Genomic DNA, 25020 nt, shown 5'->3' on the forward strand with positions numbered 1-25020 from the left:
TGAGGTCCAGACTTTTATTCAGGCGGAGGGCGGGGCTGTGGGGAGGGCGGGGCCTAGCGGGTCGGCGGGGAGCTGGGGCAGTGGGTTGGCGGGCAGGCTAGTCCTGGAAGCGGTTGAGCAGCTCGCAGGCCTTCCTCTCTAGAAGCTCAGAGATCTTCTTGACGCGCTTCTCGCTGGCGGCGCGGACGTAGCTGCCCGCGTCCAGCATGGCCACGCCGTCGCGCACCTCGCCCATGATGACCAGCGGGCCGTCGCCGGCCGTCACGTTGGGACAGGGGCAGGCTCGATCCACACCGATCAGCGTCACCTCCAGGTACTTGGTGCCCAGGAGCCTGAGGCCCATCTTGTCGTCCTTGAGCACCTCGTCCAGCGCCACGCGCGCGATGCCGCCGCCGCCCGCCTCGGGCTCCTCCAGAACCTCGGTGAGCCGCCCCACGATGGCGAAGTCGCTGCGGCACAGGCTGAGTACCAGCTTACTGCGGAGCCGGCAGGCCCGGCAGGGCGGCGTGCGCGGCACCGGGCAGGCGTGCTCGCAGCTCTCGCGGCTCTCGAAGTTGTTGCCATTGCCCTCGCAGCCGCTGTACTCGAAGGGGTGGCAGTGCTGCAGCAACGGGCTATAGGCCCAGCGCGGCTCCCAGCCCTGGCAGGGGCCCTGTACGGCCGGCAGCGCACAGGCGTCCCTGGGATCGCGGGCGCACGCCTGCTGGCACGCCTCATAGGTCTCAAAGCCCTGCGCGCCCCCAGCACAGCTGCCCACGGGGAAGGTCATGCAGCTGCGCCGCTGCGGGTCAAAGTGCCAGAGGACCCGGCCAGACGGGGGGCCGACACAGGCCTGGGTGCTGGGCAGGCACTGGGCCGGGGCGGCGGCGGCCTCGTGGGCACCGGCCCCGGCCGGATCCCGCTGGATCACGGACAGCGGGAAGTCGGCCCGCAGCAGGCCAGCGGCGTTGCGCGCCGTGCACGTGTAGAGGCCGGCGTCCTCGGGCCGGGCGTTGTAAAGCACCAGCTGCCCGATGCTGGTGACCACCACGTTGCCGTACATCTGGTCTGGCCGCATGATCAGGTTCTCCCGCTGGTCACTCTGTTTCTCCCAGGTTACAGCGGGGGGCGGGCGGCCGCTGACATCGCAGTGGAGGCTGGCCGTGCCCCCCACATATACTGCCTGCGGGGAGGGGCTGCTGTAGAGGGCGGGCGGCACTGGGGCGTCCCCAGGCGTGGGGCGGGCAGTGGTCTCGGGAGGCCTGGGGCTGCTGGGTGGCCAGCTGAGGACATGCTTGCAGGGCACGACGCGCAGGTGCAGGCCGCGCAGGCAGGCCTCGGCGTCCATGTAGCAGCGGTTGTAGTAGGTGAGGCCATCCGAGGCGCAGGTGAAGCTGGGCTCCTTCTCGCAGCGGTCCCGGCAGCGGCACACCGGCTGCCCGTCCCAGATGTCGCAGTCAGAGCCCTGCTGTGAGCATACAAAGCCCTCACAGGAGGCCGCCAGCCTGGGTGCAGCTGGGCCACTGTCAGGGAAGCGGGCGGCCACACAGCTCTGCAGCCCACACACGTTGGTACAGCACTTCTCGGTGGCCACACAGTCCTGGGGGGTGGGGGGCACAGTTCAGTGGGCACCTGAACGTTCCCTCCCACCCAGCCCCAGCACACCCAGCTTGAGCAAGGGAGGCTTGCTGCCCCTCCTTGCGTCAGTGTCCCCTCCAGAGCAGAGCAGGTTTGCTTTCCATCTGGGGGTGAGCCCCTCACAGGTCACCTTGCTTAACCTCACTGAGCCCCCAGACCCCTGGCCCCCAAAGCAGGTGGTTGTTACTCCCATCATACAGATGAGGACACGAAGGCCTGGGGAGGATGTACAAAGTTCTTAAGGCCACTGCAGTGCTGCGGGGTCGGGCTGCAAGGACAGTACATCCAAACAGGGCCCTGGCCTCTGCCTTGCTGGGCCCAAGAACAGCTAGTTGCAGGGTGGGAGTGGGCAGGTCTGGGGACTGAGAAATGAAAGTCGTTCAGTCGTGTCTGATTCTTGGTGACCCCATGGACTACACCATCCATGGATTTCTCCAGGCCACAATACTGCAGTGGGTAGCCATTTCCTTCTCCAGGGGATCTTCCCAACCCAGGAATCGAACCCAGATCTCCTACATTGCAGGCGGACTCTTCACCAGCTGAGCCACCAGGGAAGCCCATTCAATCTTCAGACACATGAAGGCAGCATCTGGGGGTATCTGTCCCCAGGGCCCCTCACTCTGTGAAGAGTGGAGAGCCCCAGGAGAAAATGACCTCCGGGGTCAAGGGTGGCTGGGCCCTCTCTGCAGTGCAGGCAAGGCCTGGGGCAGGGGCGAGGTCTGGGCTCCTCTGGCGCCACTGACCAGACCCCCAAGACACCCTGGGCCCCCCAGGAGCTGGCCTCCCGCACAGCCGGGCTGGTGGGGACTGCCTGTGCTCACCTGATCTCTGACGCACTCTCGCTCACAGGTGCTCTGCGCATCCACCCACAGGTTGGGGCTGAGCTGGTTGGGGCACACCCCCGGGTGGCCCCCAGGCCCCGGCGGCAGGCTGGCCCCCGCAGTCAGCCCAGCCAGGAGCAACAGCGGCAGGAGTGGCCTCAGGGCCGGCATGAGGACCGCGGGACCACAGGGTGGGGGGTGTGGCCACTAGCCCCTCCTCAGACCCTGCCGAGCCCCACACCCTGCAGGCATCCACCCTCCCAGACCTGTGATGGCTCCCCTGTGCCCTAAGGTTGGAGCCCACAGCGGATGATGGCCTCAGGCCGGGTAGTGCAGAGACTGTGCATGTGGCACCGGCCCCTCCCCCGCCTGGCCCCTCTGGTCAGCTCAGGGCAGGGGGCGGGGAGACGGGAGGAGGGCTGAGGAGGGACTGGCGCCCGGGAGCACAGAGACACTGGCCACGAGGGTCACCAAGGGGCGGAGAAGAGCGGCTCTGGCCAGAGAGAGGAGGGGGGACTGCTGTAACTCGAGCCCCTCCTCCCTCCAGGCCCTGGGTTCAGGGATGGAAGGGCCCGGGGATCAAAGCTGCCCTGCAGGAGGGGGCAGGGCTGGCCAGCCCCTTTCCCCCACCCAGCCTCTCCACAAAGCAGGCCCAAGCAGGCCGCCCCCGGGGAGTCACTGTGTCCAGGAAGAGCTGCAGGGGCTCTGCATCCAGCCCAGTCACCGTGGGGTTCTGCTCCCTTCCCAGGGAAGCCTCTTCCCCTGCTCCTTCCCACAGACACACCCCGCCAGCAGGTCTTGAGGTCAAATCTAAACGCTTTCTGCTGGAGAGAGGCATTCGCAGCACAAACGTACCTGGTGGGTGGTGCCGCCTGGGCTTGTTCTGGTGACCAGTGGTTGGTGGAGGTGGGGAAGCTGATGCAGGGCAGAACTCTGTATTTAGGGGGCCCCCACCCCCACCCAGGCGCCTGACCCCTGGTCCAGGCCTTTCTTCAACTGGCTAACGGTGGGTGCCAGCAAAGGGGGGTCCTAGAGCTGTGGTCACGAGACATGGACACTAGACGGGCTGTGTTTACTTGGACTGACTTTGAGTCTCAGTGGCCGTGTGTGGCCCTACGTGGGACCGTACGGTCCTGAGAGAGACCAAGGGCATCTAGGAGCACCCTGAGAAGAGTCCCAGGAGAACTTAAGAACAGCCAGGACCCAAAGGCCTTGGCTCGCCCCCCGCAGGCCACATGACAGGGAGCCCCCCTCCCGGCATGCAGGAAGCCCCTCGTGGGCAGGGGCAGATCAGGGCCCAGGGGCCGGACTGCCTACTCTGATACCGATGGGAAAACATCCTGCTGCCCTGCGTCTGACCTGCTGACTTGAGAGGCAGTGTCCTAAGAGCCTGGTCTGGTCCAAACACCACCAGGAGACACCCCAGGTGCAGAGGACTGAGCAGAACAAAGCAGCCGCCTGTAGTGCCATCTGCCACCCAGCCCAGCCCGTTAGAGCCAGACCTTCATTCCCTCCCGATGCAGCCCAGAGACCAGAGATGAATTATGTTTACTGAACAAAGAAATGAAAACCATCCCAAGACAAGCCCAGGAATGGTGCAGGTGTGGACAGCAGCGAAGGGTAGTGTTGACACGGTGAACGCAGGACCATCCAGCAAGTGTGGACAGCAGCAGGGGTAGTGTTGACACGTTGAACGCAGGGCCGTCCGTTCCCTCAAAACAGTCCAAAGGGGCGCCTGCTGGCAGCCGGGCGCTCATCCACAGATGCTGCGGCCCCTCCCCACCTCACCTCCCAGGACAGCAGCCCCCGAAGCACACAACACCAAAGTCCTGATCAAGGGGTCACATGCCAGGGAGGGGCCCAAGGCAGGAGGTAGAGTTGAGCACTAGTGTGACCTGTGGCCACATCACCAGCCAGGAGGACGGAAGGAAGCCAGGCCTCCAGCTCAGGCTGGCTGGTGGGTCCTCGCGGAGGGGCTCAGTGTCCACCATGAAGAAATGGGTGAGGAAGGTTCTTGTGACGTGTGACCTCACAGAGGGGTGAATCTCGGTGAGGAGCAGCTATGGGAACCCACCCAAGGCCAGGAAGCTGAAGCTGGCCAGAGTAGGGTCTAGATACTCCGGGACGCAAGTGGGACTGGCTCGGCCCAGACCTACCGCGGTCTCTCAGCCCAGTGGGTACTTACTGCCTGCCTACAAACAGCTGTGTCCTCAACTTGGAGAGGGGCTGAGCCAACTGCATGTGGCAACAGTTACAAACAGAACCAAACTTGCAGAATCACACAAGGCTGTCAGCCCCCACGTGGAGAGAGGGCGCAGGGGAGGGATGTGGGGTATGCCCACTTCCTTTTCCAAGAAACCTGAGACCTGTGAGTCACCCCTGGCCCTGATCTCACGGCTTGGGACTCATGGGATGTCCTCCAGGAGAGCTGGTGGGAGCCCTGGAAGCTGCAGCCCAGCGTCCCAGGGAAGGCAACCGACCTCCGTGCTCAGAGGCCGACAGGTGCAGCTGGGAGTCCACGTGACTCCTGCTGACCCCCCGTGGCCATACCCTGTGTGACATGCCCTGGGAGTCCAGATGCAAGCCTGGACAGCGGCTCCCTTCCGGTCTCAGCCTCACTGCCCTCCCCCAGTGTCCCCAGGCTCATCCCCTCAGCAGTTGTGCGCTCACTACGTGGCTGCACAGAGGCTTCCCTGCTGGGTCCTCTAAAAATGTACAAAACGGGTGAACCATCCTTTACATAAATAAGGAAGGGGGCCTGGCCCCAGTCCTCAGGCCATCGCCAGGCACAGCCTCCTCGGGGCCCTCTCAGCCGCTCCTCAGGGTCCCGGTGTGCTCCACCATCTGCACAGCATGGTCCCCACTGTCCTGTGGAGCTGGTCTAGCCAAGACCACCAGCCTACCAGGTGCGTTCCCCATGCCTCCCAGGAGGGGCTGTGTGGCCAAAGTCCCCAGCACACAGCACGGGGCCCAGAGCCCGCCAGGAGCATTCCCAGGCTGACCCTGTCGCGGCTAGGAGATCTTGCAGTTGCTGCGTGAGCAGTTCTGGGGGGGGCTCTGCGGCGGCCGGATGGACTTGGACCGCTTGAGGCTGTTGCCCTTGCTGCCACCGCCCCCGGCCCCACTGGCCAGCGAGTAGGAGCGCCCGTGCATCATGACGGCGTTCATGCCATTGGCCATTGAGAAGGACTTGAGGTGGCTCTTGATGGCGACGGGCAGCGGGAGCTTGTCGATGAGGTGCACGGGGGTGCAAGAAACGATGGCCCGGCAGCAGAGGTCCTGCAGACTGAACACTGCGGGGGGTGGGGGTGGTGGCGGTGGTGTCAGATGATGAGGGGTCAGGTTGTGGGGAGGTAAGGTGGGGGGTCTTGGTGGCAACTGATAATCTTGCCATCAGATGAGCACAGGTGACAGAGAAGGGGCTTGGGGACTGGGAGGGGCGGTGCGCAAAGCTCCCAGGGCTCCTGAAGCGGAACCACCCCCACCCCGCGCCAGGCAAGCCGAGAGCAGCCACTGGGCACCCCGCACCCATCTCCTCCCCAGCCCGCAGGGCTTGGCGGCTAGACCCCCAAGCCCGTCACCTGGGTGGGAACTGAGCCTCCCTGGCCCCCTCGTTAGCTCTGCTCTGGTGGGACTGGGGGCCTGGAACCTGTCCTCTGGCTGGCGGTGGGACAGGTCAGTCCGCAGCCAGTCCCTCCCCCCCAGAACCCGGCCCCCGCCCCTCCAGGCCCCGCCCCCGCCACCGACCCCTCCCCTCCAGGCCTGGTCCCCGCAACCGGCCCCTCCCCTCCAGGCCCCGCCCCCGCCTCACCTCTGTTGGGCCTCCAGATCTTCTCCATGCCATGCCGCATGAGCACGATGCGGGACAGCTCGGTGAAGGACTCGATGACGTTGAAGTTGCACAGCGGGCTGACCTCGAAGAAGGTCATGCAGTTCTTCTCCGCGTAGGCGCGCGCCTGCTCTGTTGGGACTTGCCGCTTGAAGGCTAGGTGCAGCCGGTTCCCCACCAGGATCCGGGGGACTCCGGGTGCGTGCTAGTGGGTGTGCAGGACTCAGCAGAGGTGCAGTGGCAGGATGCCCCTCTGCACCCACCCCCACCCCCCAGCCCGCGGGCAGGCCCTCCATCGATTCCGTGCTGAGGTGGGGGCCCTGGGGGCCCAGGACCCCAACCCATGGTGCCATAGCAGCCAGTGGATGGGGACGCACAGAACCTGGGCATGGGAGGAGCTGCAAGTGGGGGCCACAGAGGCTCCCCCTGCAAGTGGGGGATGGCAGCCCACATGCCAGGGATGGGCGTGGCCATGGAAGGGGGTCTGGGGGAGCACACCTACCTCGTCAATCTCTTTGATCCACCGGTCAATGCCGTCGAAGGACCAGCGGTTGGTGATGTCATACACCAGCAGGATTCCCTGCAAGGCAAGTGCAGGCATTACGAGGTCCAGGTTCCCGCGGATGGATGGGGTCTTGTTCAGGCTCTGCCCCGCACCCCTCCTTCCCCACACAGGCAGGGCCAGGGGCACTCGGGCACCAGCCAAGCTGTCAGATGGACACGCAGTTTACCCAACAGGCAGCGATGTGGAAAATGAGCTCTGAACCTTCCTCCTGTGTTTAAGGGGGGCTCTGTGCACAGGGCTCAGCTGGCCCTGACCTGTCTCCTCACCGCGGCCTGCCCTGTCCACCGTGCGGGTGGGGGCCATCTGACTGTCAGGGACCTCGAGGGCTCAGTACTGCCTTTCTCCACGTGGGGAATCTGCTGGGGTAGAACCGCAGTTTTTCCATCTTTCCTCCAAGCATGCTGTGTTACCCTATGTCATTTAAAAATCACTCCCCCTAAGAGAGGCAGGCGCACACAACTGCGGTGTGGGGCACTCTTCCTGGGGGAACCAGGGGGTGCCAAGCAGAGTGTTTCTGAGTGGTCCCACCCCCACTTGCAGGGGACGTGAGTCCCGGCAGCAGCTGCCCCGAGAGCCACACAGAGCCTCTGCTGTGGGGAATTCCCTACCACAGCTCTTGGAGACCCTTACTCCGCCTGCCTGGTGGCAACCTGTCACAAGCCTCGGGGCCCCAGGCTCACCTGTCTCTGGCCTCATGTTCCACCCCGAAACAGGCTCCGTGGGACCCACCCACCAGCAGGGCTCATGCCCTCCCTGTGCAGGGAGTCGCCTTCATCTAGCCCACGTCTCTGTCACACACTGGGAAGGGGAGAATTAGCTGCGATGGAGGACACCCTCCTGCTCAAAATGAGGAATTCTGAAGCCTTTCCCCTTGAAACTGTGCTTCGAATTCTGGCAGATGAGGTCCTGCTAAGGAGCAGGTGGAGACCGCTTTAACCCCGGCCGGGGTAGGGTGGAGGATGGAAAGCCTGTGCAGGGCACGGCGGAGCTACCTGCAAGGGGGGCATGCCCGGCCTGGAGGGAAGCCACCTGCTGTGGGCAGGGAGGGGGCGCGGCGGTGGCGACAGAGTCCACCAAAAGGCACAGGGACCAAGGGCTGGGCCATCTGCATCCAGTCTTGATGGATACTCAATACAGAACTGCTCATAAAACAAACATCAAGAAACAAACTAAACGTGTGGCCCCCAGACTGTCCTGGCAGGCGGGCAGGCGGCAAAGGCAGGGTGCACTTGAGCTCATTCACGCTGCTCACGGGCACCACAGACAGCGAGGTGACAAACACGGACCCCAATGTCACACATGGGCAGTTTTAGAAAACAGAAATACAAATACACCACACAGAACAGGCTTCCATAGATGTGACCACCCGTGGAAAGGCTGGTCAGTCAGTCAGTTCAGTCGCTCAGTCATGTCTGACTCTTTGCGACCCCATGAATCGCAGCATGCCAGGCCTCCCTGTCCATCACCAACTCCCAGAGTCTACCTAAACCCATGTCCATTGAGTCGGTGATGCCATCCAGCCACCTCATCCTCTGTCGTCCCCTTCTCCTCCTGCCCCAATCCTTCCCAGCATTAGGGTTTTTTCCAATGAGTCAACTCTTTGCATGAGGTGGCCAAAGTACTGGAGTTTCAGCTTCAACATCAGTCCTTCCAATGAACACCCAGGACTGATCTCCTTTAGGTGAGACTGGTTGGATCTCCTTGCAGTCCAAGGGACTCTCAAGAGTCTTCTCCAACACCACAGTTCAAAAGCATCAATTCTTCGGCGCTCAGCTTTCTTCACAGTCCAACTCTCACATCCATAGATGACTACTGGAAAAACCATAGCCTTGACTAGACGGATCTTTGTTGGCAAAGTGATGTCTCTGCTTTTTAATATGCTGTCTAGGTTGGTCATAACCTTCCTTCCAAGGAGTAAGCGTTTTTTAATTTCATGGCTGCCATCACCATCAGCAGTGATTTTGGAGCCCCCCAAAATAAAATCTGACATTGTTTCCACTGTTTCCCCATCTATTTCTCATGAAGTGATGGGACTAGATGCCATGATCTTAGTTTTCTGAATGTTGAGCTTTAAGCCAACTTCTTCACTCTCCTCTTTCACTTTCATCAAGAGGCTCTTTAGTTCTTCTTCACTTTCTGCCATAAGGGTGGTGTCATCTGCATAGCTGAGGTTATTGATATTTCTCCTGGCAATCTTGATTCCAGCTGGTGCTTCTTCCAGCCCAGCATTTCTCATGATGTACTCTGCATATAAGTTAAGTACGCAGGGTGACATACTCCTTTTCCTATTTGGAACTAGTCTGTTGTTCCATGTCCAGTTCTAACTGTTGCTTCCTGACCTGCATACAGGTTTCTCACGAGACAGGTCAGATGGTCTGGTATTCCCATCTCTTTCAGAATTTTCCACAGTTTATTGTGATCCACACAGTCAAAGGCTTTGGCATAGTCAATAAAGCAGAAATTGATGTTTTTCTGGAACTCTCTTGCTTTTTCGATGATCCAGCGGATGTCGGCAATTTGATCTCTGGTTCCTCTGCCTTTTCTAAAACCAGCTTGAACATTTGGAAGTTCACGGTTCACATATTGCTGAAGCCTGGCTTAGAGAATTTTGAGCATTACTTTACTAGTGTGTGAGATGAGTGCAACTGTGCGGTAGTTCGAGCATTCTTTGGCATTGCCTTTCTTTGGGATTGGAATGAAAACTGACCTTTTCCAGTCCTGTGGCCACTGCTGAGTTTTCCATATTTGCTGGCATACTGAGTACAGCACTTTCACAGCATCACCTTCCAGGACTTGAAATAGCTCAACTGGAATTCCATCACCTCCACTAGCTTTGTTCATAGTGATGCTTTCTAAGGCTCACTTGACTTCACATTCCAGGATGTCTGGCTCTAGGTGAGTGTGAGTGATCACACCATCGTGATTATCTGGGTCGTGAAGATCTTTTTTGTACAGTTCTTCTGTGTATTCTTGCCACCTCTTCTGGACTGGGGCTGGATGGGGACTCATTTCCTTGTTTATGCTCCCTGTGTAATGTTTTTGATTCAAGCATCTTTATTAACGTATGAATGTTACATTTTACACATAATATGAAAAGGGATCTACATTAGTACATCATGTTAATAGAGCAGTGCTCCAAAATGACCCAGAAGCTGGGGAGGGAAAGGAACTTTCATTTTGGTCTTTTTCTTTCCCCTCCAGCAAACTATACCTTCAATTAACAGCAACAATGGTGTCATAAAAATGTTCTGCTCTTTACATTTCTGTGTCTCGCTACAAATTAAGAGTAGCACTGGAGTCTTTGGGCAAGTGACTGAGTCTTCACTGACAGCCCAGCCCAGGCTGGGTGCAGCCCTGGTCAGAGGGAGCATGGATGCATGACCGCCCGGTCCTTCAGGAGGAGGAAACCTCCTCTGGGGCTGACGGGCCCACCTGGCCTGGAGCCACACCAGGGCGGGATGCAGGGGCTGCCATGCAACTAAAGGCCTGGCTGTGCCAGTCTGTGGGGTAACTGCTGAGGTGGGGGGGGTGAGCAGGCAGCCACTGAGGCCGACTGGGAAAGGCCAGGGCCGGGCCTGGCATGCTAGCCACATAGCCCGAGCCCTGCTGAGGCTGTGGGGGCCCGGGTGCTGACCACGGCCCAGAAGCTGAACACCCTACTGTGGGCACAGCTGCCCTGAGCTCCGACCAGCCTGACCTGAGCACCCGGCGGCGAGCGGGGTGAGGCAGCAGTGCTGGGAGTGCTCCCGACGGCTGCCTGCCGGAGCCCTGAAACCGGAGTATCCGTCAAGCCAGACACCAACAGGACATTTTCAGTGATTTCGTCCGGGCTTGTTAAAACATCAGAAGTGGACCACCGTGCTCCAGAGCCTGAGTGGACTGTGCTCCGGGAGCACTGGGAGCAGTGGTGCTCCTCCCACCACATCCCACTCCCAGGAGTGCCTTTGGGTGGTCCTGTTTCCCGAGCCATCCAGTAGCCATCCAGTAGGCAGGCAGTGGACGCTATTTCCAAGTCCCATCAGTTCTTGCCGAAGGTTTCACCTGGCCTGACTCAAGGGGTCTTGGCCGGCCATTAAATACTATGCTTCAGTTTTCTGACTTGCAAGGATAAGGTCAGAACTATCAAATCTGTTGCAAGATCCCCAGCTCCATGTTTCTATTTCCTTGTAACTTCGTCAGCACTAATTCATCCTAAGTGTCTTCTTCATTATGACCGGGAATTCCTTGGACGTCATCCTCCAGCTGAGCTTTGAGGATAGTTTCCCACTCGGTCCATATGCCCGTTCCAGGAAGTTCCACTTATGAAACTCCAGAGAGGCACTTCCCTGGTGGTCCAGTGCCTCAGTCTCCCAACGCGGGGGGCCTGGGTTCCATCCCTGGTCAGGGATCCAGATCCCACAATCTGCGTCTCACAGACAGCTCACCTTGCTGGCAGCTTGAGCAGGCCCCAGACAATCGCACAGACCCACCAAGCCAGTATGGGCAGGTGGGGAAGAAGAGGGGACCCATAACGTTTAAAAGCTCAAGCAAATGGGGAGAAGCCCATCTCTTGGGTTCAGGCTCAAGTGCACTCCTAGGCTGTCAAACAGCCTCTGGCTGGTCTCCTAGCTGGTGCCAGTCTCTGCCTACTGCCACCACCCATGTCCGCTAGGTCAGGGTAATGACAGAGTGGTCACAGGACGAAGGACACTGAGGTGGTCATGCTGTGGGCAGGGACCAAAGGGACCACAAACTTGGCAGGAAAGACACCTGGGAGTGAGCACAGGTGGTATCCTCGAGACCCCAAAATGAGGCTCCTGGTCACCAGGACCCCTCCAAAGCACCCCAGAGTCAGCTGTGACCTCAGAGAGCCAGAGGAGTGGCAAAGACATTCCTACTGGATTCTTCCCTTTTCTCTTAATTTTGGCTCAGCTCCTTAAAACTTAGTAAGCACTCCAGGGTAGAAACAGAGGCTCTGGTCCTGCCCCCTGCCCCCAGTCACCTGCTGCTGTCTTTCAAGCACCCACAGGCGTCTCCTAACCCAGCGAGGGTCCTGCTGCAAACTGCCCAGCACCCCAGGGCCCTTCCCCACAGCAGCCACGGTCTTGCACCAGGCTTGTCAGCGGGCGTGGCTGCTGGGTCACAGGTGACGCACCTCATTTTGCTACAAACATCGGCGGCGAGCCTCTTAGGACACACAGGTGACTCGAGCTGCAAGAGAAAACCTCCCAGGTGTGGGGTGGGCGTGTGCACCCTTGTTGCCAAGGTAGTTTATTGAGCTTACACACCAAAAAACGCATGGATTTCAGGTGTGACCTGTTCAATGAGTTTGGACAAACACACACCTGCACAATCAGCAACCGACCAAGGTCAGAGGGTGGCTTTTAACAGTGAGTGTGGGGCTGAGTCACGCGCTTGTGGTACAGCAGCCCAGCAACCACAGGCTGTGGCTGAACGCACCTGCCCACACCCCATGGCGCGAGCACGGCTCTGCCCAGAAACGAACACGCTGACGAGGGGAGCAGACGACCTGCACGCACCCCACCCAGGCTGGTGTCCTACTTAGCACTCGCTGGAAGGGAGCATGTGCCCAGACCACTCGCCTCTCTCCAGGAGACCAGTGCCTGGCTGAGCTCCCCTTGGTGCTAACCCAAGCCCCGAGCTGATCCCAAGCCCCAGCTCGACAGGACGCTGCCCACCCCTGGCTCCCTCCACATGACCAGCCCAGGGGAACTGGCACAGGGGACCACATCCCCCCAAGCAGGGAGCGCTGGCTGCCTGGGCCACAAGTGGCCACCTCAGACCTCAGCAACAGAGAACAAGGGTCACAAGTCCAGGAGACCTGAGACAGAGAAAGCCTTACAGTAAGAGACACGTAACAGCAGCCAGGGCTGTGTGCGTGGCCGTGCGGCCTGGGCCCGGGGACCTGCAAGGCCTCCGTGGACTGAGCCAAGGGCAGGAGGGTGACAGGACAGACAGGACTTGGGAAGGAGGAGCCGCTGATCAGCACCACTGGGCCACACAGGCCACGCTGCGGCCAGCGTGGGGCATCGACCAGGCAGGAGACCTGAGGTCAGCTTCCCAGCTGGAGACCCACCCCCACCCGCCATCCGGGCCAGAGACACACTCAGGATCCATGACTGGTTCCTCCAGCCCAGAAGCAACAGGAGCCTCCGGAACTAGCACAGAGGCAGTCAGCATGAGTGACACGTGCACGCCTGCTGTCCCGCTGCCCTGCAGAGAAGTGGACGCGGAAAGGCGCTCCCCTCCCCAGGCCCCCGCCGGCGAGCCCTCAGCCAAACCGGCTATGCCTGTCCCAGCGGAGCCGGCCTGCGTCCAGGCCCCCAGGGCCTCCTTGCTGTTCCCCGATCGCCCTGTCCCCATAAACCGAGGTAACTACCCTCCCTCATTTCCTGTTTTATTGAAAAAGTAGCAACGTGTGCATCGTAAAAATTGGGAAACATTCAACAGCAATGGGAAGACCAGAGACCTTGTCGGGAAGCCGTGGTCTCAGGCCCTGACACCCGTCCCCCCGTGGACTCCCCGTCAGAGCCCCCTACAGACCCGGCCGCAGGACACTCCTGGGCGCCAGAGCTCTCCCACAGTCCTGGGCTGCGGGGCAGCCCCCGCACCCTCGTGTCTGTGCTGGTGCTGGCCAGTCTGAGGGCTGTTGGCTCACACCGTCTGGGAGCAGCCGCTCCAGGTGGGACCACCAGGCTAAGCAGGTCGCCAGCAGCACCCTTGCGAGCACCTCAGTGGAGGCCTGCACAGCCAGGAGCCCAGCAAGGGGCTGTGCATCCCACGCCCGCCCATGGCAGGGAGCGGCGCTCTGGACAATCCTGAGAGGCGCCTGCAAACGTGTCAGCTCCTGCTCGTCAAGCAGAGGAGGCCTGGCCTCCACTGTCCAGTCCGCCATCAGGGGACAGGCCCCACCTGGTCAGAGCCTGGGCCCCCCACAGGGCCCCTCCCCGGGCCACTGACTGCCCCTGAAGCCAGTCCCCTCGCGAAAGCAGCGAGTGGGCAGCTGGTCTGTTCCACAACTGCTGTTTCCCTCCTTGCAGCCTCAAATCTCACACTGATGGCTGGCACGCAGGCCCGCCGTGAGACGCCCAGGACAGACAAGGACGAGCAGGCCCCCAGGAGCCCCCGCACTGCACACAACCCAGCCCTGGAGCTCCTCCCTGCAGCCCGCCACCACAGCCCGTGTCCGCCCTCTGGGGTCTGCAGCAGCCTTTCCCTTGGGGTTCAGCCCTCTGTCCAGCTGGCTGGCCCCGAGCCCACAGCTGCCGCGTTCTGCACACAGTGGGACAGCCCTGTGGCCGCGCTGGAGGACGGCTGTGCGGGCCTTACCTGTGCGCCCCGCGAGTAGGACCTGAAGATGGTGCAGAACCGGCCCTGGCCCGAGGTGTCCCTGAAACAAAGTGGGGGGATGCAACCCATGGGAGCCCACCTGCAGAAGGGACCCCGCCCCTCCCGCTCCACATGCGCCCCACTGACCTCTTTGGCCTGGACACCCCAAGAGACTGCCCTGTGGGGCTGGAGAACCCACGTGTGAGGGAAGTCACACATCAACTGGGAGGTTCTGCAAACGCCCTCGATATGGAGTCTGGTCGGGGCAAGAAGGAAGGAGCTGGAGCCCCCTGGAAACACGTTTTTATGGGCAAAAGGGAATCGGGCTCTGCCAGAACAGGCAGCCCTGACCTTCTGATCTCTGCGTCACATGCGTTTCTGTGTCTACACGGCTGCTGTACTGATGGTTTCCTTAAGGACCCTTGACTTACTTCACCCTGCTCCCCCGCCTGGCAGCAACGGAAGAATGGCAGCCCCCACCCAGGCATCTCAGCGAACAGCCCGACTCACCAGAGCTCCAGCTTAACCCGCCGGCCGTCCAGCAGTATGGTAGTTGTCTTGTAGTCGATCCCTGCAATGAAGCAGAGAGCGGATGAAGGACTTGCCCGGCCAGGACCCAGTCTCTGCAGCCCAGAGGAGTCACGGCTGCAGCCCGGGGACCCCAGCGACCGCAGTCACCCGAGCTGGCCGCCCTCCTGTCGTCCCAGCGGCCCGAGGGGGGTGCCAACGCGCCAGCCAAAGGGAGAGTGGCTGGTCTCAGCACTGGCCACGCCATGCACTTCTCAGAACTAATGGGTTTTCTGAGTTACTGGGTTCACCCAGCAGCCAGGTGCTGACAACTAGAGTATGCCTGGAGCGTTGTTAACAGTAAAGTGGCGTCTGAAATGCTGCTTCTCCAGAAGGCTCTCAGAGGGCCTCTGCTGGCCACATCTTTACTTTTCATTTTTTGAATACTTTTATTAAAAATGAAGCATAGTTGAATTACAATTGCTTCAGCTATACCGCAAAGCGATTCAGTTTTATATGTGTATCTATTCTTTTTCAGATTCTTTTCTATCATAGGTTATTATAGCATATTGAATTTAGTTTCTTATGCTATACAGCAGTTCCCTGTTTATTACTTTCTTATACTCTCGTGTGGAAAAAGTCCAAGAAGTCCCATCCCTGGCAGGAGCAGGGACAGTACTGGACGCATCACCTTACATGCAAGATCTTTAACCGGTGTCCTAAAAGCTCAGTCATTCCTCCTCCTCCCTGAAGCCTTAAATGTCACAGGTTCTCGGCTGTTCACAGCACCTGCTCCAGGGACGCTTGGAAATGGGCATTTTTCATGCAGACCTGGCACGTGGGCAGAGCCCCCCAGAGTGCTGCATGAGGTGCCTCCACCCTGAGGGCCTTCCACCCTACTCACTGCTGACCACGTGTCAAAGCCTGGCTCCCACCCATCAAGACACTCAGCAGAAGGAAAACACAATCCACAAAATGGGACACAATAAATACTTGCAAATCACGTATCTGAAAAAGGACCAGTATTCAAAAAATATGAAGAAATCTTACAATTCAACAAAAAGAATCCAATTAAAAAGTGGACCAAAGACTTAAAGAGACGTTTCTCCAAAGAAGATAATGCAAATAGCTAATAAGCACATGAAAGGTGCTCAAGATCACTAATCATTAGGGAAATGCAGATCAAAGCCACATGAGACACCACATCACACCCATTAGATGGTTATTATAAAAAAAAAACAAAACAGAAAACAAGCAGCGTTGGTGAGAACGCAGAGAAACTGGAACCCATGAGCACTGCTGGTGGGGCTGGGAAACGGTGCAGCCACCTTGGAAAACAGTACAGCGTTCCCTCAGAGAATTAAACTAGAATTACCACGGAACACAGCAAGTCCATCGAGCATGTATATATTTGCACACCCACGCTCACTGCAGCATTATTCACGATGGCTAAAAGGTGGACACAGCCCCAGTCTCTAAAGATGAAAGAATGAAGAATCCAAATGTGGTCCATCTGTACAATGAAGTATTAGCCCACCTTACAGAGGAAGGAGAGTCTGACACATGCAGCAACGGGAATGAACCTTAAAGACATTATTATGCTCAGTAAAACGAGCTGGGCACAAGACAAACCTTGCCTGATGCCTTCTGTGAGGTCCCTGGAGCATGAGCCTCAAGACAGAGAGTGGACGGAGAGAGGCTGCCTAGGGCAGGAGGAGGGTGGGAGTGGCACTCAGCGGGGAGTCTCAGCTGGGAAAATGAAAACTCTGGAGATACTGGGAGGGCCACTGAACTGTACACCTAAAATATTTAAAATGATAATTTTTATGTTGTGTATATTTTGCCACAAATTTTTTCAAGACGTAAGAGAAGATTCTCCCACACGCACTCTCGAGCTAAAGAAACACAGAACTCAGGTGTCTCCACCGTCTTTCTTGTGCATTCAACTCCCCTCAACTGCCTGCTGATAACCCACTTCTTTGGGAGGGAACTCCTGGAATTCTCTGTCAAACGGGGAGCTCAGATTTGGCCCCGGATGCCTTAGAGGGTCCTGGCTCTCCAGCTGCGTGAGCCAGACCCTGTGAAGACAGTGCTGGACACAGCGATCCCAGGAAGGCCACAGACGCCCATCCTCTAGGCAGTCACCTCTGTGGGGGCTCAGCTCAGCGGATGCTGGCCAAGGGGACCCACCCCGAGGCCGCCCCCACGAAAGGACTACAGCCGACTTGGCGCCAGGACCCAAGGGCCAGCCTGGAGCTGCGAGGAGGAGCGGGAGCTCAGGGAGGGCCCAGGAGGAGGTAAGGCACAGGGAGCCATTGGGAGCACGCCAGACTCCAAGGCCACGGGGTGGTGCACACGGGCACCTCGCCCGCCCCCCGCCTAAGCCCACCCAGCTCCTTACTCAGGACTCAACTCCAGAGAGGGCAGCCAGCCCCCAGCCTTCAGGGCCTCTGCTCAAAGCGCTGCCGGATGCCCCAGAGGGCCCTGTGCGGACAGGCTCGCAGAGCTGGGCACAGGCACCGTGGAGGGACCAGCTCCGCCTTCCTCCCAGCAGCCCCCAGGCACAGCAGCTGGGCCAGAGGGCCCATGGACGGGGAACCAGTGGGACTCCCGCCCAGAAGCCTGCCCCGTGGCTGGAGGATCCTCAGGGCAGACAGCGGGGTCCAGCTGAAAACGGCCGAGGGACCGACTGTGCAAAAGACACAGGAAGCTGGCAGACTGACACACTCCCTCGGAGGTTCTAAACAATCTCAAGGGCTACCCTGGCGGTCCAGGGGTTAGGACGCTGTGTTTGCACTGCAGGGGTGGGGTCCCGAAAAATACAACTCAAATATGTTCTTCATGCTTACTCTGCCGCTCACCCACCCCTACCCAAACCTGGGCAGAAATGTACAGTGTGCGTTACAGACTCAGGAAACCCAGACACTCGAGTGCAAAGGGAGGCCTGCCCACAGAGGCAGCGCCTCCTGCAGGGACAGTGCCAGACCTCATGGCTTCCCAGCCCGGACCCTCTCTATGGCCTCAGGACCTGTCCCGGTAGAACTGCAGCCCCCCGCCCACCCTCGAGGACCAGCAGGTTCATGGGATGCATGTAACACCTGGTAAGCACAGACCACCACCAGTCCCAGCTGCCAGGGCGACTGCCCAGCGCACACAGGGGTGGGGCAAGGACATCATACACACGGGGAGGAGTCCCTGCAGGGCCCAACCGGGGGCCTAGGACTGCAGACACTCCTCCAATGTACACAGGGCTCAGGAGGCCGCCAGGGGCCAGAGCAGATCTGCTGTGTCCCCGCTGGCCCCGGCTGCCCAGGCTTCAGCTCTGCACCTCCTAGATGGCCGGCCCCTCTCTCCTGGGGGCTCACGGGAGGTCTGCCTGCTGCTCCCCAGGGCTTCTGAGGGGGTGCAGTTCACCTGATGCAGCGGCCTTCTGCATGCCTCACTATGCCAGGTCCCGGCCACCCCACGTGGCCCCGAGCCAGGAACTGCAGCCTGAGCATTGACTTCCACCTCACGCCCCCACCCCCCCGCCAGGTGTTCACAGCTGAGATCCCACCTTGCACAACGCATGGGGTACAACATTTCACAGGGATATGTCCACTTTATGAATCATAGGAGCCTGCTGTTTGCTTAGAATCTGAACAAAAATTGTTCACCATTTGGAAAAAATCACATCGTGCACAGTAACACCTCTACCAGGTCCATTTTCACTGTCACCTTCTCAGCATCTAGCACAGCTGTCCCCAGGCACTGACTCACTTGACCACAACAACCTTACGACATCATCTGCACCCCTTGTTCCTGCTTCACGTCGCAGACGTGTGTGCTGCAGTGACGAGTGTGGGCAGAACAGGTGATCCACTAATTTTACCTCCTCTCAGGACCATCAAGGGGATGCTGCAGAGACCTGTCCAGAAGGGCTGACGCCTGGGACCCTGCTCAGCAGGGAGGAGCACAGCCCGGGAGGCAGGGATGCAACAGAAACTGCCCGGCACCAAGGTGTCCGCCCTCCCCAGAGGTGCTCAGAGGAGGAGGAGGGTCACTCAGGGTCCATCCTGGCAGGTGCCCACAGCCTGGTGATCAGGGAGTCTGCCAGGCACCCCTCAGGACCCCTGACAGCCACCACACCAGGGGCTGGGACTACATGCAGGGACACACAGGAGGAAGGCCAGGCGGCACCATCTAGCAAGAGAACCTCTCCCTCCCCAACCCCCGGCTTTGCAGCCTGGTGGGGCGCCCACAAGCCCAGGGCCCTCCTATAGAGGATGGCCTGGTGCAGGGGCTGCCTCCCTCAGGCCCTTCTCCCCGCCTTTCTCCCCGCAGTGCAGCAGGCCGTCCTCCCTTGGGACCCACATTTCCACACCCACGGGCACCGATGCAGGACAAAAGACCTCAAGAAAACACACCTTCGCTCCAGCCCTGAGAAACAACAAGGTCAGCAGGGTGAAAGGGACAAGCGGCATCAGCTCTCAGCTTTAACCTGCACACAAACCAAGACTGCGAGTGTTCAGAAGCCCAGGGTTCTGCCCTCCCTGGGAGCAATAGCTTTCAGGACCAAGACCACCAGGCACAGCCTGCCTGACCCCTGGGGGGTGGGGGGGCATCGCCCATGCACCAGTCCAGGCTAAACTCAGACCCGTCTGCAGGACCGGCAAGGAGGGGTGCCCCACCCACAGAACAACCTGCCAAGCCATCCGAAGTTTAGTCCTCACGGAGGAATCGGCAGCTCTAGTGTGTATCCACCCAGGCACTTCCCAACAAGATGAAAAGCCACAGGACAACTTGTTAAAAATTTGTAACAGTGAGAAAAAAATGAGTGATAAAGACTGGGTTAAGAACAAAAGAGAAAATGCTGATCAATGCCTTTTCTGGCATCTGAAACAGGCACACAGCTCCTGGGTGGTGTGGACCCCAGCGGGCGCTCTCGCAGGCCGGCCCGCAGGTTCACAGGTGGGGAGAGGCTGCCGTCACCCCGCCATCCCTGCGCTGGAGGAACTGGTCTCCCAGCACGGTCCCCAGACCCCCGCTCCCCTCCTGGACCCAATACGATGCCAAACGATGCCAACGCACAGTGTCAGGGTGCTGCCCCAAACCCAGACAGGCAGCCGCTGCTCCTCAGAGCTACTCCTTAGGGAGGGAAAACCAGATCACGCCAGGTTCCCAGAGTCAGACAAAGGCACAAAATGCCCAGGTCCTCGTGGAACCAGAAAAAGCTTTCAGCAACACCGGCAGACATGCAGAAGTGCTGGGGCTGGCGCACGGCTGTGCAGGCAGCGCCAGGCCGAGAGGTCCTCCTGGACACACCTGACCAGCCCCGGGGGGCGGGGAGGACAGCAAGGCCTCTCTCTGCCACATGCCTCCTTCCAGGGCATGTGGGGGGCAGAGGAGGGTCTCCCGCAGTGTGGCGGGCCCTCACAGGTGGGCACAGGCCCCAGTCCTCCCAAGGGCGACGGGAGCCAAGCCTGGCTCCTGCCCCTCAGAGAAGGGCCAGTGACAATGGCCCCTCCGTGATCACACTGCACGGACAGCCCTGCAGCTCTGTGAAGCAGGACACTCTTAGGGAGAGGCCTGGGAGCAGGAATGGAGGGTGGGCAGTGCCGCTGACAAGACTTGAGCTCAGCGGGCCTTTGGCCCTGGCCCACAAGTGTGCAGAGCCCGAGGCCCGGATTCCTGCCCCAGAGACACGTGTGTGGCGCTTTCTGGTCAGCTCGGAGCTGAAACAATTCTGCAGACTGGGACTCACTGACAGCAGACACTTATCTCCCGCTGTCTGGAGGCCGGGAGACCAATCAGCGCGGAGGATCCAGCGTCTGGAGGGGTGGCTTCCCACCGTGTCCTCGGGGCGGCAGTGGCGAGGGAGCCCTCCTGACCAGATCACCTCCCAAAGGCCCCACCTCCTAACACCACCACTGGGGTCAGGTGTCAGTGTGTCAACTGGGGGACGCCCGCCCAGGGCTGTCAGGGGCAGAAACACTGACGTGCCCTCCACCAACCAGCCTACAAAAGCTGACCGACACCAACGACTGAAAGACCCTTCCATAGGGCTGTGGTGGTCCTAGTCCTGGAACTGAGGACACGCTTCCCACAGGGCGAGGGGCTCTGCTGACATGATGGGTCCCAGGCCTCAAGAGGGGAGAGAACCCCGGGCTCCTCAGCCTGATGTCATCGAGAGTCCTCCGAGGTGGGCACCCCTGGCCAGTGAGTCTGACAGACGAGATGGAAGGAGGGCCCAAACCTGGCTCTCAGAGTGGAAAAGGGGGACCTGGTGAGGAGTGCAGGTGACCCTGAGGGGCTGGGACAGCCATCTGTCCACAGCAAAGGAATGGGGACTCAGCCCCACCTGACTGACCGCTGTGCCTGCAGAGCAGCAAGATGGCAGAGGGAGCGGCCGGCGGACAGGAGACCGCGACGGGGGTCTCAGGGAGCAGCCGGAGGACGGGCGACCAGGGCAGTGGTCTCGGGCACAGGCGACCGCAGCGGTGGTCTCAGGGGATGGGCAACCACAGCAGGGGTCTCAGGGAGCGCCCAGGGGATGGGTGACTGGGGCGGTGGTCTCAGGGGACGGGAGACCGCGGCGGTTATCTCGGGTCATTTCTAGTATCAACTTGACAGGGTCTAAAACCCGCCTGCTGGGAGGATTTAACAGCAGGCGGCCCTTAGTGAGTGCTGACAGCCCTCACGCCCTCCCCGTGGAGCAGAAACTGCACATCTGCTCTGGAAAGCTGCCGGGCGGAGCCCACCCCCAGCACTCACTGCGCCCCTGACAGAAACACGTGTGCTCACTCGCCAAGACACATGTGAGAATCTGCACACCAGCGCTCCTCAGGGTGACCCAGACATGGAAACCTGCTGGTTGAAACGATCAGACAAGAGAGGCCAGGTCATACGGCTCCGCTTATAGGAAGTTCAGGCAGGAGAAGCAGGCAGGAGGGCGCGTGGGGTGGGGCGGCTGGGGCAGCTGGGGCCTGCCTGAATCACATGGTGATCAGGGCCTCCCGGTGACCTGCTGTGCCCGCCGTGCAAGCTCGGAACCACAGGTGCAGGCGGCAGCCCATCACGTGCCTGGAAGGGACGGAGCAGATGCCCCTGTATGCGGGCTGGGGAGCAGCTCCAAGGAGGTGGTGAGCTGGTTCCCTTAACACCTTGAAAACCATGTGAGACCAAACCAAAGCAAAAGCTTTCTGCTGTCCATGAAGAGCAAGCCATGTTTCACACACAAAACCTCCAATATTATTTTAAAATAAAAAAACACAACACCCTACTGATAATCCCAAAACTCAAAGGTGTCCATTAATGCTCTCGAGTGTTTCAGTCGATGATTCTGCTCTTTGTCTTACATACAGAGACTTAACAAGATGACAAAGGCTTTCCTAACCACTGAATGTTTGTTCAATATTAACCCACACCAGCATTTCTAAAGGCTCCACAATATTTCACCCTACCAATTTCCATATATCCTTGCCAGACCTGTGGGGGTGCTTCAAGTTTTTCATTTTTATTAAAAAAAAAAAAGCTTTGCTTTCCTGCAGATGTGCCCCTTAAATTCCTCAGGGTGGGCGCCTCATCACTCGTGGGAAGCGGGGCTTGTCCAGCTCTGGACGCAGGCAGCTACACGCCTGGCGGGAAAGCAAGCATCCTCTGAGCTGGGCTGTGCTGAGCTCACGGGTGAGCATCCCATCCCACTGCACCTCAAGGTACCAGGGCCTCCTCTCTGAAGACTCTACATGTTGCCAAGTGACAGACAGGAAGACACTCCCAGCAACAATAGCATGACCAACTTGCTCCCATTGTTAAGGGATGTGGGTGCTGCTGACGCGGTCCAAGTCAAATCACCACACCCCCATGGTGTGTGTGTGATGTGTGTGTACGCACGCGTGCACACCTGCAGCTGACAGGCCTCTGCGGCCACGTCACACCTGAGCCCTGTGCTCAGGGACACACCTCCTCCCGCCCAAACTGCATCAGCAGGAAAATCAGAATCCGGCAGTTTGAGGACCGACAACATCGGACCCAGGAAGAGAGGGGGGGACCAAATGGGGGGAAGGAGAGCGCGCTGAGCCACAGCAGCCCTGGGGCAGCGCGGCCCACAGGGCAGGTGCAGGGTGGCCAGTGAGGCCACCGCAATGGAGCACTCACATCCTCCGTGGCGGCTCCTGGACCTAACCACAGCCCCTCGGTGCCCCTCAGATGGATGTCTCTGCGTTCTCGGGCCTGCACAACACATCTCCCGCGCCTATCACCAGCCCTCCCAGAGAGGCGTGCACAGACCTTGTCCGCAGGCAGCCTCCCCGCCCCGGGAAGGCACAGGTGGCTATCAGCTCAGCTCACGCCCCCAAGAGCCGCCTGGGCCCGGGACATCAGCCCGCTTTGACCCCCAGGACGCACCACGCAGCCTCTCGGTCTCACAGACGTGTTCATCACCAGCCAAGATCTCTGTCCAGGGGCTTCCCAGGTGGCTGAGTGGTAAAGAATCTGCCTGCAGATGCAGAAGACCCGGGTTCAATCCCTGGGTCGGGAAGATCCCCCGGGGAAGGAAATACTGGTAAGCCGCTCCAATATTCTTGCCCGCAGAAGCCCACGGACAATGGAGCCTGGAGGACTACACTCCATAGAGTTGCAAAGAGTCAGACACAACTGAGCAACTAAACAGCAACCACAAAGACCCATGTCCAGGGTTGACACTGACTCCTTTGCCCAGACCTGCACCTGCTGTGGGCAGAGAACCGGCCTACTTCCAGGGCTCAGGCCTTCCCGCTCTGCTCTTCCACCTGAGGATGGGCGTCCTCTCTGCCACGCCCTCTGCACGCCTTGAATCAGCCTAGGCAAAGCCCTCCCAGGATCCTGGAAGCCTGTCTGTCGAGCAGCCTCCCCGTGGGTGAGCGACTTCCCCTGAGCGCTCCCGGTGGTGCCCACCGCCCCCACCAGGGCCGGTCTCTGTCGCCGCTGTTTCTGTCCCCCTGCTTCCGAAGGACACGTGTCCACAGCTACAGGAAAAAATCGTCCACCACGGACACCAGAATCTGCTCATCACTGCCAGATCCCAAATGTAACTGAGAAACCTCAGTTACCACCTTACACTCAAGAGTTCAAGTTCACCTTTCCTGCATGCTCAGTTGCTCAGTCCAGCTCTTTGTGACCCCGTGGACCACAGTCCGCCAGCCTTCCCTGTCCATCGAATTTCCAAGCAAGAATACAGGAGTGGGTGTCACTTCCTACTTCAGGGAATCTTCCAGACCCATGGATCGAACCTGTGTCTCCTGTCTTGGCAGGCGGATTCTTTACCACTGTGCCACCTGGGAAGCTCGAGTTCACTTTATTCACTTCTATTTCCCAGCTCATTTCCAAAGGACTGATGAAGTTCAACTTGCCATCCTAAGAGTGACCTGCACACCTGGTCTCTGACACCCGCACGCAGTCTTTCTCCAGCGCACCCAGGTCAGCACAGTCAGCCCCACACACCACCTCCCCTCCCTCCCACGTTCCTCCTGCAGCTTGCTCCAGGTCAGGGCACCGGACACTGACAGCTGCCCCACGTTCTCCAAGCCACTGAGGGATGATATCCTAACCGATGTGGTCCTGGGCCCTGTGACACCCTGTGAAAGGCATGTCCCCCACACTAAGTACTGCCAGGCCCAAACACCAGGTAAGTGGCCAGCTCTTCAGGGAGCAGCCACTGTGCACCTGGTCAATTCCTGGGATGCACTGCAGATATGAAGCGCTGCAGCGGAGGGCTGTGGTCATCGGGGAGAAGAGCCAGGCCCAGGCCCAAGGTGGAGATGCAGCCAAGGGTGCAAGCACGAGTGGTGAGAAGGGCTTGCCACTGCAATCTCGCCCCAGAACCCGGCACCTGACAGAGGTAAGGCAAACCCCGAAATCACTCGGCTCCAGACTGAGGCGCCCAGGAAAGCACAAAGGAAGAGAAAAGACTGGGAGGGGTTACCACGAGCCCGGGGGTGCTATAGCAGGCTGCCTGCTGTGCTTCCCGAGCGCAAGTCTCCTGCCAACACTGGGGACAAAGCAACGGAGAAATCAGCAGGGGGCACACCCCAGCATGAGAGCTCCAGGATGCCCTTGGGTCAGCACTGAGGACAGAAACGAACCTCTAGCCCCAGAAACAGCTGGACCTGTCCAGGGACGCAGCGGCACGCTGGGTCCCAGAAACAGAGAAACAACCGGCAGGGCAGATCCTGGGCCAGCCACTCCTCAAGCACACCGCTCACACCAGCTCGCCCCTCCAGCCCCTCCATCTCTTGCCTTCCCTCCCCCACACCCCAGGCTCAAAGGAGGCGCGCGCCCAGCAGCACTGACCCAGGAGCAGACAGTGAAGACAGAGCTGTGCCTGGTCTCCAGCC

General features: G+C 59.6%; 2 protein-coding genes across 4 annotated transcripts in view; both read right to left on the reverse strand.

Annotated features, from left to right (window-relative positions):
• WFIKKN1 (WAP, follistatin/kazal, immunoglobulin, kunitz and netrin domain containing 1) lies at window positions 1-3973 on the reverse strand. The gene is made up of 2 exons (XM_081558368.1): window positions 2439-3973; window positions 1-1579 (listed from the first exon to the last, which is right to left on the reverse strand). The coding sequence occupies exons 1-2, from the start codon at window positions 2607-2609 to the stop codon at window positions 98-100; spliced, it is 1653 nt and encodes a 550-aa protein (XP_081414494.1). The 5' UTR covers window positions 2610-3973; the 3' UTR covers window positions 1-97.
• RAB40C (RAB40C, member RAS oncogene family) overlaps window positions 3968-25020 on the reverse strand; it is a 23629-nt gene continuing 2576 nt past the window's right edge. For 2 of the 3 annotated variants that reach the window (XM_081558373.1, XM_081558372.1), the window contains exons 3-7: window positions 14672-14732; window positions 14162-14222; window positions 6770-6847; window positions 6250-6472; window positions 3968-5731 (exon numbers count right to left, since the gene is read on the reverse strand). In XM_081558373.1, coding sequence (XP_081414499.1) covers window positions 5451-5731; window positions 6250-6472; window positions 6770-6847; window positions 14162-14222; window positions 14672-14732 — 704 coding nt within the window. In that variant the 3' untranslated portion in view covers window positions 3968-5450. The remainder of the gene's footprint in view (window positions 5732-6249; window positions 6473-6769; window positions 6848-14161; window positions 14223-14671; window positions 14733-25020) is intronic. The other variant, XM_081558374.1, reaches the window with a different exon arrangement.

Source organism: Giraffa tippelskirchi, chromosome 13 (genome assembly GCF_054371585.1).
Source record: "Giraffa tippelskirchi isolate mGirTip1 chromosome 13, T2T-mGirTip1v1.2.pri, whole genome shotgun sequence".
NCBI classification, from domain to species: domain Eukaryota; kingdom Metazoa; phylum Chordata; class Mammalia; order Artiodactyla; family Giraffidae; genus Giraffa; species Giraffa tippelskirchi.